Source organism: Lachancea thermotolerans (assembly GCF_000142805.1).
Source record: "Lachancea thermotolerans CBS 6340 chromosome H complete sequence".
NCBI lineage: Eukaryota > Fungi > Ascomycota > Saccharomycetes > Saccharomycetales > Saccharomycetaceae > Lachancea > Lachancea thermotolerans.
Window position 1 is genome coordinate 15584 of NC_013084.1, and position 15698 is coordinate 31281.

A 15698-nucleotide genomic window follows, 5' to 3' on the forward strand; every position below is an offset into this window, starting at 1 on the left:
GACATCCTCGGTTCGAGGAAATTTTGTCTTGTTAAGGGGATCTTCAAATTTCATTCCATCTTGAGTGTTGGCCGGAATTCCGGAGATTTTCATGCATGCAAGGTTCTCAACGAATCGGGAACCTCTCGGAGGACGTTAGCTACAAGGTCTCACTTCTCCGCATTGAGACTCTATTTCTTACTTCGAGAAGCCCCAGATAATCTAGCGCAAGATAAGTTGCTCGGGAGTTGATGATTTTTCACCCTTAAGCACAACTGTGTGCAAAGGAAATCTGTTTGCCTCCTAAGATTGGATAGGAAAGATCTTGCATACGTCGAATCTGTTTTCATTAAAATTATCCTTCCGAACGCCAGCACCTGACATTACCGATCGCTATCTCAAAATTTGCCGAGGTCAATAGTTTCAAAGTGCTGAGGAGATAAGAGAGGTTCAGTAAAAAAGCCTTAGCCATGAGTAATTGAGTTGTTCAAAGTGAGTGATAAATATATTTGGGCGAGCCTGTGAAAGCTAAAATTGATTGACTGGGGTGTTAGCACAACAATAGTTCAGTTTTTTTGCTCTTTGTTCATTATGCTTGTCATTTCACCACACAGAGCTTTTGAGTTTACATGCAGAAAAATGCTTTTCTATCAGCAAGAGGTTACGCGGAAAATAAGCTATCTGTATGTGAAAATTTGAGACGAGCTATGATTCTTCAAAACCGAATGATTGCTATGATTCAATCTCAAGCTTGAACAAAGTCAAATATCACCCTTTAAAATCTCGAATTAGCAAAGGCAAGACAGCGGGGTCGGCTTATAGTTGAATCATCAATGTGTATGAGTAGCAAGTTTCCTAATGACAAGTTAGTACATGATTACTTGGGATTCAACAAATCATAAAGATAATAAGAACTCAACCAAGATCCAAAGGAAGTTCCACAATTTTGACCAGGAGCCTGCAATCAACTAGTGACTCAAAAGAAAACTTGCATTGGTATCATGCGTGCAATTCCTCTCCAATAGTCAAGTGTCGGCCACATACTGATTTATAAACCTCAATGGTCTGATCAAAAACAGAATTTCAATTTTATACCAGAAAAGGCGCGAGGAGTGTTTTCTATCAGCATTCGTTAAATATTTTACTGAGTTCAAAATTGAAAACCTAGTCGAGGAATTTGGTAACCTTCAAATAGTAGCCCAGACTCGCCTCAATAGAAGGTCGTTGTATTAACGTTTCAAATTTCACGAGGTTAGGAACCCAGCCTTCCCTGATTGTACAACGAATCGGGCGAGTTTTCTGAAAACTTAGCCAAGAACAACCAATGCTGACCCAATTGCGAAGTCCCTTGTTAATTCATGTTCTAGGTTGCTAGCTTGCCAATGCCATTGATATCCGGTGCTCTCTCGTACAAAAGTATCAATCGTTTGGATTTAGTAAGTCTTGCTGCGTATAAAACTACTGGATTCGCTGTCACAAGGTTGCATTTTTCGAACTCGTCCTCAGTGCTGATATAAATAATATCTTACCGCTCTTCACACGGCACAATTGCATGCACGCCTATCTCCTAAGTGACTCATGTACCTGCGTGATTTCAATTTAAAATGAACCATTGACACAAGCATTGATTTGTATAGGCAGAGTTATATGGCTTCATTGACTAAGAATTCAGGTTTTAGTAGGGTATGCTCTTCATTCGGAAAGCCGCAATTGGTGACTTAAGCGACATTACAAACATTATAGAATCCGCCAAGATTTTTCTAAAGTCGCAAAATATTGACCAATGGCAGAATGGCTATCCCAATCAAGAGCAAGCAAGAGTCGATATAGCAGGAGGTCAATGTTATGTTTTGATTTGCAATAACGAGGTTGCTGCAGTTGGAACAATTACTACAGATGTTGATCCATCTTACACAACCATACAAGGAAGTTGGAGGAAAGATTCAAGAAAGAGCTATGCCTCTCTCCATCGTTTGGCTGTATCTGAGCGTTTTCGAGGGAAGCACCTGGCACAAGAATTGTTGTCCGGCATGATTATGAAATGTAAAGAACTGGGATTTGTTGATGTTAGAGTTGATACCCACAAGCAAAACAAAGTTATGCAAGCCTTATTAGTGAAGAATTATTTTGAATATCGAGGAGTTATCTACAAAAATGAGAATCGTTCCTCAAGAAACGCTTATCAATTACTCCTTCATTAGAGTCTTCGTCCTGACTGACAACAAAATTTAAGTCGCACTGATTGATTATTGTTATAGAAAATTCCACCTTGGCGTTTTCCTGCAAAAATAAGCTTGCAAACGCTCGGAGTAGGTGTCAAAAGTTACTTTAGACGTTATTGGATTTTAAATAAAGGTGGAAGTTTGTATTTTCGGGCCTTTGTATTTACCGTTATACTATCAAGAAAATACAACCGTTCCATTTGTTTTCCTTATTTTACTAAAGCTTAGGTAAGCAGCGCTAGCCTGCGCGGCAGCAAGATTTTGTTCATGGGGGTTGGCAAAGGCGTCCAATGCAGTGCTCTCTCCATTCAATGAAATAGACCTATTTCAGCATTTTGATTGGTATTTTATCCTTCTAGAGTTGGTTTCGCTGCCGGAGAACTAACGAAGTTTTGTGTAAGTTGGAACAAAGTATTTTGTGCAAACAGCGCGCTCAAGAAGGAAAATAGATATCACTAAGTATGCAGGTGGTAAAGACAATCAAGTCTTTGAAGTTCTATTCATGCGTTTGAAATAGAAAAAAGCTCTAACTAAGTATAATTTAATGCGGGGCGTCAGGTTTCTTGAGCAATCCTTTTCGTAAGCATTTCCAGAGCCGATTTAAGCTTTCTCTCACATCAGAGATTTTTGAGATAAATCAATGTTAGCTAATTTTCATTGATTGGATTTTAAATAGTTGCAGATCTAAAGCATAAACCCCCATTGTATCAACTTTGAATTTAAATATTGCGCTGAAGATTAGCTCAAGAAATTTTCTCAAAAACGCTAGTCATTTTTTGCTCCAAGGTAAACACATCTGCGATAGAGAATGTGTTTGCGTCTCTTTTAAAATTTAGAAGCGTTGCTTTGTGGTGAAGATCATGCAGTTCCAATGAATAAATGCTTGAAAGTCGAGGCTGCGTAAGCATTGTGCACTTGCTTCAAGTTTGATACTTATGTTTTTTGTTAATATTTTTTTATTCATAGTTCTGTAGATTGGCTCTGCACCCCCTCAAAGATCGTTAGATGAATACTCAGAGAGCTCTTTGTTTTTTGTTTGGCTTGTGTCACTTTTGCTACTGAATCTTTCGCTTCTTGTTGCTCATTCCTAGAGGCTCATTTCTATTATCTTTTGATTAAGCTCTAGCACTCCACCCTCAACAACGTTATTATCAAACTGCCGAAACTCTATCATTTTATCACGGCTTTTAGTTAATTAGGCGCATAGCAGTTTCGAACGCAGCGAATGTTGCACCATTTACTGGTAAGGATCGAAGCATGGTGGGCCAAAAGCCTTTCAAAAAGGCACCGATTCCTCTTTCGCGTCTTATTGACCTAGCCACAGAAAAAACGGTACGCCCGTATTTCGGACTTTTTAGGCTATCGGCCTGCATTACCGATTTTATGACATCAAACGGATATGTCATCGCCCAGAAAAATGCCCCTGAGAATGCACCATACAAACAAACCTTCCATGCAGGTATTTCCTGACGAAGTACACCGTGGTGAGCCTGGTTTGCTATGAGAGCTTCATAAGTTGCAAAATAGACACCGAAACCGTGCGACGTTCTGAGCATAGTAGCCGACAAACCTCTCATGAGAGCTCCTCCTTGAAGAAGCTTTTTTGTACAGTCAATGCAGCCACGATACTCCGCTTTGTCCAAAGATTTTGTTTGAAGTTGAAGCCTTATGCGTACGTGCTCAATAGGAGAAGCCAGAAATGCGTTTGCGAAACCGCTTACAAAACCGCAAGTATAATATTGGCTCAGAGTTAGAGTCTGATCGCTCTCCGTATGATCGCGCCGAAAGTGTCGTTTCATTGCTTCGTTAATCCCAAATTGGCAAGACACGCATGCCCCTACGCCAACTAGCGGAACGAGCGTACCTTTATAAAATGCCAAGATCCCTTCGTTCTTAACAAGGTTTTTGATAACTTCCACCGCCGTTGACGGGACAGGAGACGTTTGCAGGCGAACTTTCGTGATATCAAATGGTTGTCCCACTAAAACCTGCGCAAAACCGCCCACGGTGCCACAGAATATATCTTTAAATGCTTGGTTAACATCATGGCTGTCTACCAGATCGTCTACAACTTGGGGCGAGGTCAGCTCCTCAGACATTTATAACTTGTTTGGAAATATTTAAAAATGCAGCGTTGTTAGAATTGGAAGACGGCCTATAATTATAGACTGTGTATTTGCTGCCAGCTAGCCTTGATCCACGATCGTTCATGCTGAATCCTCCTCATGGCGGAGCGCTAAGTACTTATAAGTTCTTCCGTTAAATTCAAAACGTCGCATGTTAAAGGCCGCCGATAAGATGAGTTGTAACACATCAGAGCTTTAGATGGCATTTAAGTTTTCAAATTTTATACCATTCCGATTAGGCGTCAAAACACCATAACGGGTAACGCGACCCGAAGCTGATAGCGCAAATCGTACAAGAACATATATTTTCTTACTTCAGGGACGTTTCGTGCAAGCAGTAAACTATATGCAATTTCCATTTCTGGCCAACAAAATAGACGGCAACGACAAAGAAGCGCAACTTGGAACAACCAGGGTCGATTGAGAAAGCTATTCAGGTAGGAGGTTTGAAAACTTTGTCGGCTAACGCTTCAAAGGCGTTGAATTGTATCGTCTTCTACTCCAATCTCAATAGAAAGTGAGCTCTGTTACGTTGCTAACACTTGACGAGTTGTAAGCTTACAATGGTTGGCCTGCCGTCCTTCGTTCGGCGTACTGGTAAAACTCTTTAATTTTACAAGAGAATCCCGGTCCAGACGAACAAGATTCTATGGAGATCACAGCATCGTTCATCACATATCTCACTTGAAAGTTATTTTGGCAGTGAAATTTCCAAGTGTAGATCCGCACTCCTTGGGGAATATTCCAGGATTTGTAGAAGACATGACTCACAAAGGGAAAATATGTAGCGCCTAATCTTTTGCCGTCATCAAACTGGTCAATTGTCGTTAGAAAGTTCAAAATGTCCATATCATGCGTGAAAGTGGAATATGCTCTTTGTGCTAGTTTTTCACTTTATTTCAGCGGCTTAACAAATGCATTGAAAAGATTGGATCCAGCTGCTTGAATCATCGGGTTGCCAGGGCCGTCTTGGTAATAACTCGTCATATTACCTTGATATGCGTAGTTTAACAACTCCTCTCTCGTGAACACATTACAGACATCACTGAGGCCACAAGCGCTGAGGTCGAGCGCACAGCAAGCGAACAAAGTGAAGGCATTGCTCGTTGTTAAATGTTGCCCTTGTTTTAAATGTTGGGATTCATGGCTATTGTCTTTAGGTAATCGGTAGGAAAGTAGTCATTTATTTCACTGAATACATCCCAGTTCCAAGCTGGGCACGAGCTTCCCGGTGGTAGGGCGTCTGCCCAAGAGCCAGTCTTCGCTAATAATCTGTAATGAGACCTTTTAGTCGTTTTCCGAACCTTCAACACAAGACTTTGCAGTATCATAAATCCTATGTGAGCTGGCAAAAAGATCTGAAAATTCTCTGTTGGGATCAAGCAATTCACCATATACCGCTAGGAATTGTTGTGCATGTTTCTTGGCATCCATTTGGCCATGGTATGGATTGATCGGGTACGGAATTCGTCAAAATTGGCTCTGTTTCAAGAAAATGGGAGCTCACGATGAACAGTCGATAATCTTCATTCAAGAAGTACAAAGAGCCATTGAACTTCTTTGGGTGTTTTGGCAGCATGCCCAACGTCTTTGAAAGTTTCTCTTCTTTGCTTTCCTTTGGGTGCCTTTTTCCATAACTTGCTAATAGTGGAACTCTTGACAGTTTGTAATGCGAAGGTGACTCAGCTGAGATACCATAGTCGTTGGGAAACGAAAAGGAAGGATCATCGCCTGTCAAGGAAGAAAAAATGTGGTCCTGGGTTCTTATTTTGCAAAGGTCAGATTTCCGCTTTTAGAAAGTACGGATGCCTGAGCGACCTGCGGTATGATGAGACAAATTGATCCCCGTGTTAAATAGCCTACAAATGTAGACGTGGCATTTATACTCAAAATAATACACGCATTACATAAAGTTGGGGGAATGCGAGGAGAATAAGTGCAAAATTGATGAGAATTATTAAAGCCCTGTGAGGCCTCCATGCTCAGAAGATCTTCCACTTACGGTTTAAATTGTATTTGAAATTTTCCGTTTTGAAGACACCGACATAAGTTGCGCGGCAAAATTTCGCATAAGCTTTCAGAGTTATCCCATGTGTAATAACAATCGAAAAATCAAGGTATTTTATAATCGTACAGACAGATATCTCTTGCCTGAGGCCCCAAAGGATTTTCGCTAGACACCGGAGTAGTTGAAGTTCTACTAGCATAATAAAATGGCTACCCGGGTGTTGACGTCCACGAGAGAAGGGAACGTCATAGAGAAATACAGAACTATCCTATCTTCGAGCTTCTGGTCTGTTTCTTATCCTTGACTTGGTTCGCTCATTCGCCACAACAGAAGCCATCAAATAATTTAGTGAGACATCCCTTCAGCGTAGTCCTTGAAAGGCGCTAAAAATTACAAAAACGTATTAAAAAATAAAATGAAGTTCATTGATCCCATGCTCTCTTTCGATCTTTCTTACGGTCTAAGCGCAAAAATAATAATTTTGTCCTCCTCGTGGAGACAAGAGTTTTGTAACAGACCCGAATTTCTTGCTAAAATTTAATCTCCAAGTTAACTGACGCAAACCAAATCGAAAGGGCCATTCCGTCGCCTCGCTTAAAACTGTACTGACACTATTGTTCAAGCCGAAGCCGATTTCAGGTTTTGCCAACTTAAACACAGATGCTCGATGTTCGAAATCATCTCACGAATATAGCATTTGCTTAGTGCAAGAAATCCTGTTGATATTATTCTTCAAAGAAATTTGATGATCAGAGCAATTTTCGTTGCTTAGAACGCAAATGATTTCGAGTCGCGGTTGGACGAAGAAATTTGAAGTTACCACAGCGCCGTATACTAGCAGCGTTTTGTTTATCCCTAGTAGGATATCAAGCTAAGTGCGAAGGTAAATTTGCCGCTGAGAACAAATACGTGTGCCCAATATGATACGAAAATAGGATTTCAACATCCATTAAGGCATCGAAAACTATCAACTCTCCGTTTTTTTTCAAAAATTCCGTTAATATCAAAGGTGAACTAGGTTAAAAAGATTTGGCGAACAGGAAATGTTAGCAGCAATTTAAGTCTGAAATAGCTTCCAGTAGATGCCCACTTTTTTGTTGCCACTTTTGCACCTTAAAGGTTTGCCAGCTACACTCCTGCTAACCGCAAGATTTCTGCGCTCTCCACAATTTTGATTTTAGCAGTATCTGAAGTATCAAGAGCTAACTTGACCCCCACCTTCGCAACTTCGTCTCCATAGACGGGGCAACCAAACACGCTTTGGAGCTTTGTCCTATACACAATGCTTCCAATCTTCGAGCTCAACCCATTTAAAAGACCTTTTGATTTCGTGCGTTCACCGAGCAAGGGGCCGGGGCGAAGTATGATTGTTCTTTCAAAACCCAATGCTAATATGTCGCGCTCAAGCTCTCCTTTGGTTTTCATATAGTAAAACATGGAGTTTTCATCGGCGCCTGTGGAGCTTACAACCACGTAAGTGCTGTAACCCTTCTCTTTTGCCGATCTGGCTAGTTGAAGATTCATATCGTGGTCAACTTTATAAAAATTCTCTTTCCCGGCCTCTCCCCTAGTAGTAGCAAGTCCGGAGAATAGAATGTCATAGTTTTCCGGAACAGCTGCTGACCAATTACTGCTATCCTCCAGGATCAGTGAACGAACCTTACCATCATAATTTCCATTAAGTGCCTTGCGAGAAATGGTCGCGATTTCCGTGAAAGAAGGGTCTTTGGCGACGTACTTCACAAAGGCGGATCCACAAAGCCCGGTAGCTCCTATAATAAGGGCACGAGATGACATTTTCAGTTATTTGTTCTTCTTCTTGTGAGTTAGAAGTTCGCAATACGATAATTTTTAAGCTCGTGATTATAAGGGGAAAGATAAGGTCTTTATTTTCCATGACCCGTTTTGATAATAACTTGGTATCTGTTGCGGTCGGGAGTAAAAGCGTAGACAAGGACGCAAGTATCATTTTTCCTCTTCTCCAACCTATTTCCACGAGGTGAACCAAATATCAAGATGCCGAATTAATTTTAGCCCAACAGTCAAAAGGCGCGGTAGCACTGGTTTGGGATCCTAGAGTGTTTACAATCCTCTGTTTAAAGACTTCGTAAGTTTCGAGTAGCTGGCCCACAAAATGAACATTTGCGTCCCTTTTTCCCATTAATCGCGAATTCAAGCAATCAAGTTTTTGTCGTTTTCAATCAACACGGATCTCATTGTTTTCAGTTTCTTTATTGTTCAGCTTAAACTCAAAGTTGTCTGCGTCTTTCATTTAAAGTATACACTGAGAAGGCCTATTTACATCAAACTTCAACCGAATTGCCTTGGATGAAAACCATTGGCAGATCAATTATCCCTTGATCCTTTTCATAATGAGACAAAATCAAAAACTGCGTCATCTGTCATAATGATACCTATTAAAAACCTAAGATGAAAGACACATCTCAACTAATCCACGCTTCAATGGGCTGTACCATATTGACTACATTAAAGTGCAGTCGCCATTTCCACTGTTAAAACCGCCGCCGCCTCTGACGCCTCCACTGCTCCGGGCAGTGCTATTGACTGTAGAATAGGCTTTGGTAACCATTTCGTAATTTTCACTACAACGCAAATGCGTCTTGCCTGTTATATCTGAGGTTTTTCCAGCATATGTGGCACCTGGCCGGCTAGCTGGCAACGAGAAATTAGATTTGCCGTTGATTCTTGATGTACTCAAGGCATGCTTTCCATCATTAACAACTCCAATTGAATTCCCCTTAAAATCTTTTTCTGAAGGACTCCGACCACTGCTCCGCTGCCAACCACCTCCTCCTCTCACGCTCGCCCCATAATGTACATTACTTTCTTCTGCTAATGTTGGCTGCGGATGTGAACCACTCCATGCTCCACCCCCTCGAACTGACCCAACATTTCTGGTTGGTTCTTTTTTTTTTGTCTTGCTGTTTATTCCTTCTTGTCCAGAAGATGCACTACTTTTTGAAGATTGCCAACCTGACGTTCGTGATAGCAGCTTATTTGATGAAACCAAGCTAACTTCTTTAGCTGACTTGCTAGAGTACGTCGAATTTTTGCTCAGATCTGACAAGCTACCGACAATTTTCTCATTTTCTCCGCAAGAATCTTTGGAAGAAAGATCAGCATTGCTTGTTGACAGTGAATCCTCTTTGAGTTGTGGAAAACCAAGAGTTATCTCCGAAGATCCTGAGTCTTGCAAAATTGGATCGATTCCATATTGGAGCATACTGTTTGCCAAGTAAATGTATATTCGGGACCATAATTCGTCAAGCTCTTTAGTGTAATGATAGCCGAATCTATCCCGCAAAGTCTTCAAAAAAGCAATCCCTGCCACATCAAAATGACTCGCGTACACGCCCAGTATTCTAGCGTGATGTTTCCCGAGTGAGCTTAGATAATAGTCCATCACCGATAGATCTTCTAGATTACTGATAGCCATACCCACCACCCCAGTTACGCCAGAAGCAGCATGCTGAATACCTGGGAAAGAATTTTCAATAGTTGGGATAATCTCTCTAATGTTATGAAGAAATTGAGCCCCAAACAAGAACGTTGGTACTTTTAAGTCATCTTCATATTTCCCGGAATTTGCTAATTGCTCTTTGACGTTATTTTTCGAATCCTCATTAGCGGGTGGTTTATATGGCACATTTATCCTTGGCTTCACGCACTTGTCTACAAAGGCATCATACTTCGGCTTAGAGCACTCGTCATCTAGCAAAATCGACCACGAACACCGGACCATCTCAATTTCATGCGGTTGCAATTGAAGGCTCATTTTGTAGTGCTTCTGGAAAGTAACGCTTGCCTCGGGAGTAATGCCCTTTGGTATCTTGGCCTCATCTCCTTTTTCACTTTCCCCTCTCTCAGATGTCAATTCGCCATTAGAGCTGCTAGAGGAGAATTCATCGTGGTAAGCATCCAGGAAGGATCTTGGATACGTGTCAGAAGAGACGGCAGACTGTCTTAACAAGCGTATCCTTTCAGAAGATCTGTCGCTTGATACTCTGTGCTTAAGGTCACCCGACTGAAGGCATATGTCCTCCGTGCTTTGACTTTCAGTCAAAAGGGACTCAACAAATTGTGGGGCAGCGTTAGGTCGATGGTTAGTTCCCACGAACATAAATCAGAATTTCAGGGGGGACGGCTACTACTAAAAAGTTAGTGGCCTTCGTCCATTACTCAGAAATACTACTCCTGATTCATGTCCTGGACTTGAAGCTAGTGGTGTAAAATGTGCTTCTATATATTCTGTATATATTCTCTAAGGCAGGAACAACCGTACCTGAGAGAAATGCCGCATAAAGAAGTGAGAAACCTCTAATATCTTGTATATAGCGCCTGAGCTTTCTGCTTTAAGAACTTAGGGAGGCGCTTATCAAAAATGGTGCTTTGAACGGTTCATAGATAACTTGGTTACTACCAAAAAAAAAAGTCCATGAAGCCAAGACCTGCTAAAACATAGAGCTTGATGCCGTTAGCCTGTTACGTGGGCCCCAGACTTCAAAGATAACGTTCAATAGCGTGATTTTATGCAATTGATTGTGTCAAGACATCTGGTCCATTAGAATAAACATGTCCTAAACCTTTTTGCTGGTCCCTAAAAAGACAAACAAAAGAAAGGTTTACGCGTTTGATTTCAGATCTCCTATTCGTTATTATCATAGTTTTGAAAATTTTCAGATAATGCGAAACGTGTCTTCAGCAGTAACAGCCGCACTCGTCCCGATTCTTGCGCACTTCCATTTGTAGAACCTTGCAGAAGCCACTTCAGACCTCTTTAGGATGACAAGTCGTTATGGCAACGTAGCCGAGTGCATATCCACAAGAGTATAGCCATAAACGCAGAGAAATAAGCATATGAGACAAAGGAATCTAAACGAAGCAGTTGCGCATAGACGTTGTTCAGCCTTCAGAAATTTGAACTGATAAAATACAAGCATTGGATATGCTTGGCAGGATATAATCGACAATGAGCTAACCCACTAGACAATTACTGATGGATATGCTGGTTTTAGCTTACAGCGTCCGGCAGAAGGCTTGAAGGTATGTCCGCGCGAGCTACGAAATGAGCTCAACGTCTTGTGCTTAACTTTTGGGTTGGAAATGGCCTAATGTTGTGAAACATCGCCAAGAAACCCCTGCAAAAGTAGCATTTGATGTGTTTGAATGGAAACACCTCCATAAATTAAAAAGACAAACTTAGATATTCTTCAGGTATATTGGCATGGAGCAATCGCGAAGGTCTTCAGATCGACCAGCCTCGAGAGGAAAGAATAGCTTTCGGCCAGGCAGAATTTCAAATCAATAAACCGAAAACTACATTTGAGATTTTTCGAGCTTAAAGTGGTTAGATATTTCCATGAGAGTGACCTGTTTCGATTCTAATGTGCTGAGAGATACCTGCAGACAAATTAGTTCAAAAACCATTTTATGTAGATGTGGCATTTTCTTTCATGTTTACCAGTCGGCAAGCCGTCCGTAAACAAGCGCGCATAAGGACTCATTCCCTTTCACTTTTTCTCCCTCTATTTCGATTTTGCCATGCTACTCTACAAGACGGCAGAGTGTCAACAGACCAATGTACTCCACGTTTTAGATCGCATGCTTCTCTCTAAGGCGCCATTACTTGTTGACCTGCTTGGATGTCAAAACGTCCACCGCGTATTAGGACCATTTCCTAGGAATATCTATTTTCTGACCATAGTAACCCGTTGGAGGTAAACCTTACTACCCCTCTATTTGTGAAAAAGCTTGTTGCTGAAAAATACCACCCCTTCACCCGCTCTCCAGTTTACCAGCAGAGCGGTGTGTTAGCGTTCTGTGTTCTCCAGCAACCACAATGAGCTGTTCGTTTTTCCGAACCTGCATGATTTTGCTAAAGAACTTCTTCATAGAAACTGCGTAAACAGCTAAATCCGGATCTTTTTCCGTTTTTTCTCAGTTATTAAACACTCCAACAATACCCCGCACCTTCCACATACTCCGCATCATCTGTGTGACTTGAGCTCCAACTCGTGCAAGGGTCTTGGCATAAGCGGCCCGCTGCCTAAGATAACCTCCCATTCGTCGGAAGTTGCCATGGGATACATGCGGCAGTAATTCGTTTCTCCAGATTTTGTAGAGAGGGTCCTATGGACCATCCGATGAAATTCCTGCAGCTGATTCTAAGAAGCAGCTTCTCCGCCGGTAAATTTTGCGGCGACCGTTGCTATGAGAGCTCAAGCCGTTTCATGTCATTTTCTTGGATGGAGCCTGCATGTTTTGTGGAAGCCGCATCTCCGGAAAAAAATACGGTCACATCTTGCGTTGCGATCGGAGAAAGGATAATCCGCCATTCGCCTAGAAAGACCCCCTCTGGCGAAGTAACCAGAATGGGAAGTGGAGATGTAGCTACCGGTTCAATGGTATTAGCGCAGAAACAGAGAATCTTGCGGAAGGTAAAGTGTGGGGTAAATAGTAGCCGCTGCTGGGTTGAAAGCCGGAATTTCCAACCGGGTGTCCATCTTGGCGTGTAACCAACTGAACTTGAAACCTCAACGACTTCGCGTATATAAAGCGACTTTTCTGCTGCTGAAGTTGATCAGTTAGTTCCGTACTTTCGTTTTGTTTATTTTCTAAACTAGTTTGGAACTGACGGGTTTTGTTTAGGCGCTCTCCAATCTTTGAACCGAGTTACACATTTTTCCGCGACGCTTGCTTACGGCGAATTTGATTACCTAATACTAATTTAAGCGCGCACTTCTAACGTTCAAACCATGGGTTTTCTACAAAAGGTATTTCTCGCAGAGGAGGACATACAAGGCTCGAAGTTCCGGGCGATATTCATCGGCCTGTTCGTCGCCTTTGGCGGTGTTCTGTTCGGGTACGACACAGGCACGATATCCGGAATTCTGGCTATGAAATATGTTAAGGAGCACTTCACGCATCGCGGTAGCTTCACTGCCGGGGAAACATCACTCATCACATCCATTCTTTCCGCGGGAACTTTTGTTGGTGCAATCAGCGCGCCGCTCGTTTCCGACACCATGGGCCGGCGATTCGGCCTCATCGCTTCAACTATTGTTTTCTCCATAGGCGTAATTCTGCAAGTTGCGGCCACAGGCCAAGACCTCTTAATTGTCGGAAGAGTTATTGCAGGCCTTGGTGTTGGTATTTTGTCCGCGATTGTCCCTCTTTACCAATCTGAGGCAGCTCCTAAGTGGATAAGAGGTGCAGTGGTTTCTTGTTACCAAGGAGCTATTACCGTTGGGTTGCTGCTCGCAGCCTGTGTCAACCAAGGCACACATGCCAGAACAGACAGTGGATCTTACAGAATACCCATCGCTATCCAATTTGCATGGGCGTTGATCTTGTTTGTTGGTATGATAGTCTTACCAGAATCCCCAAGATTTTATGTAAAGCAGGGGAAAATTGAAAAGGCAGGAAACGCATTATCTCGCTTAAGAGGTCTACCAGCAGATCATCCGATTGTTGAAGGTGAACTTGAGGAGATCCTCGCTAACTTTAATTATGAGAAATCTCTCGGTTCTACAACAGTATGGGACTGTTTTAAACGCGGCAATCACCAGCTAAAGCGTATGCTTATCGGCCTTGCAATCCAGGCACTCCAGCAACTCACTGGTATTAATTTCATTTTCTACTACGGAACTCAGTTTTTTCAAAACTCCGGTATTAAAAACCCCTTCATCATTCAGGTTATTATGAATGTTGTTAACGTTGTGATGACTTGGCCCGGCGTTTTGTTAGTTGAGCTCGCAGGAAGAAGGAACTTGCTGCTATGGGGCGCTGTCGGTATGTGCGTCAGCGAGTTGATTGTCGCGTCTGTTGGTACTGCACTTCCTGATAGCACGGCTGCAAACAAAACATTAATTGCATTTTCCTGCACTTTCATTGCCTCATTCGCCGCAACTTGGGGTCCCTTGGCTTGGGTTGTGGTGGGTGAAATATATCCGCTAAGAGTGAGAGGTAAGTCGGTTGCTTTATGCGCTGCCTCTAATTGGCTATTCAATTTCGCGATCGCCTATGCCACGCCATATCTTGTAGACCAAGAGCATGCAAACCTTCAGTCAAAAGTGTTCTTTATCTGGGGTGGCTGTACATTCCTCTGCTTTCTATTTGTCTACTTTTTCATCTACGAGACGAAAGGCCTCACCTTGGAACAAATTGATGAGTTGTTTGAAACTTGCACAAGTGCCCCTGACTCCAAAAACTTCATTCCATCTAGTGGATATGCCCATGAGTCTCCAGATGCTGAGAAGGCAGTTGTGGAAGCTGTCGAGAAAGTCTAAAAACGGGCCCTTTTTAACGCGCCCATTTATTTTCAGATCGAATTTATAATCGGTATAATAGTGCTTAGTCTGAATGTAATGCTTCATCTCAAGCCATTTACAAAGAAGTGCAAGTGAACTATCAAAAGCTTTGGTTTACCCTAATCTTCTTTAAGGTTGTAAACCTCTGACCAAACGCAAACGAGGTCAACTCAAGCTTTCATTTATATAAGCCCCCAATGACCAACTTTGGAGGACGCCGGAAGTACACAAAATAAGATATCAATTTTTTAAAAAAATAGCTTCCTGTCCTCCGCCTAATGAGTTGCATTTCTCGCCTTAACTAAGAATAAATTGAACATGTATTATACTGGGGACTTTTCGAATCTCGGAGCCTCGTAGCCAAACACACAGAAAGTGGCGCAACAGGTGAAGAAGGATGTAGGCCATGCTTTATCACTGCCAACTAATGTGAAGAATAGAGCTAGCTGCATGCTGGGCTCCTCGTTAACACGAACTGTTTGTATCTCTCGGTTGATGCCACACGTTAGGCACATTAAAACGCGCGATTCCAGACGGGACATCGCCATAGACCCAATTAAAAACACCAAAAGGAACCGAGCTGCAACAAGAAATCTCAAATTTTAGGCGTATCGATTCAGTTGTTAATGAGTGCACGTTGAGTGCCGAACTTTTCGACAACAATTTTCGTTCATCTATAGTTTAGAGCGCGGACTTTGTAAAGAGCAATTACACATCTCAAACGTAAGGAAAGGCGGCCGCCCAAGTTTTGTTTTTCGTTTAAAAGTCGGCTATAAGCGGACTGTTTCTCACTATTCGAGATCGCATTTTCTCGAAGTTGTCATTTCTGCTGCGCTGACAGTCTGATTCTGAGGCTCTAAGAATAAATTGCTGCCCTGTAGCCTTCGGCCCCATTCCAAGCTCCATTCCGATCAAAATTAGCGTTAAGAGACCAGGCAATTTCCTTCATGTTAGAACTATTAGTGCCCAAGATCTTTCAGGCCAATCAGTTGATTGGCACCTGCTTTCAAACTAGAGAAGTGTTTTTGCATGG

General features: G+C 42.2%; 5 protein-coding genes across 5 annotated transcripts; 2 read left to right on the top strand and 3 right to left on the bottom strand.

Annotated features, from left to right (window-relative positions):
• Positions 1–1664: 1664 nt before the first annotated feature.
• Positions 1665–2180, top strand: KLTH0H00198g (KLTH0H00198p; the record flags this gene model as incomplete). The annotated part of the gene is made up of 1 exon (XM_002555843.1): positions 1665–2180. One exon carries the CDS (start codon positions 1665–1667, stop codon positions 2178–2180), a length of 516 nt encoding a protein of 171 aa, XP_002555889.1.
• A 1208-nt stretch (positions 2181–3388) lies between these two features.
• Positions 3389–4300, bottom strand: KLTH0H00220g (KLTH0H00220p; the record flags this gene model as incomplete). The annotated part of the gene is made up of 1 exon (XM_002555844.1): positions 3389–4300. The coding sequence occupies one exon, from the start codon at positions 4298–4300 to the stop codon at positions 3389–3391; it is 912 nt and encodes a 303-aa protein (XP_002555890.1).
• A 3163-nt stretch (positions 4301–7463) lies between these two features.
• Positions 7464–8132, bottom strand: FMP52 (Fmp52p; the record flags this gene model as incomplete). The annotated part of the gene is made up of 1 exon (XM_002555845.1): positions 7464–8132. The coding sequence occupies one exon, from the start codon at positions 8130–8132 to the stop codon at positions 7464–7466; it is 669 nt and encodes a 222-aa protein (XP_002555891.1).
• A 685-nt stretch (positions 8133–8817) lies between these two features.
• On the bottom strand, positions 8818–10476 carry KLTH0H00286g (globin; the record flags this gene model as incomplete). Its single annotated transcript, XM_002555846.1, has 1 exon — positions 8818–10476. One exon carries the CDS (start codon positions 10474–10476, stop codon positions 8818–8820), a length of 1659 nt encoding a protein of 552 aa, XP_002555892.1.
• A 2635-nt stretch (positions 10477–13111) lies between these two features.
• Positions 13112–14644, top strand: KLTH0H00308g (sugar porter family MFS transporter; the record flags this gene model as incomplete). Its single annotated transcript, XM_002555847.1, has 1 exon — positions 13112–14644. One exon carries the CDS (start codon positions 13112–13114, stop codon positions 14642–14644), a length of 1533 nt encoding a protein of 510 aa, XP_002555893.1.
• Between the last annotated feature and the right edge of the window lie 1054 nt (positions 14645–15698).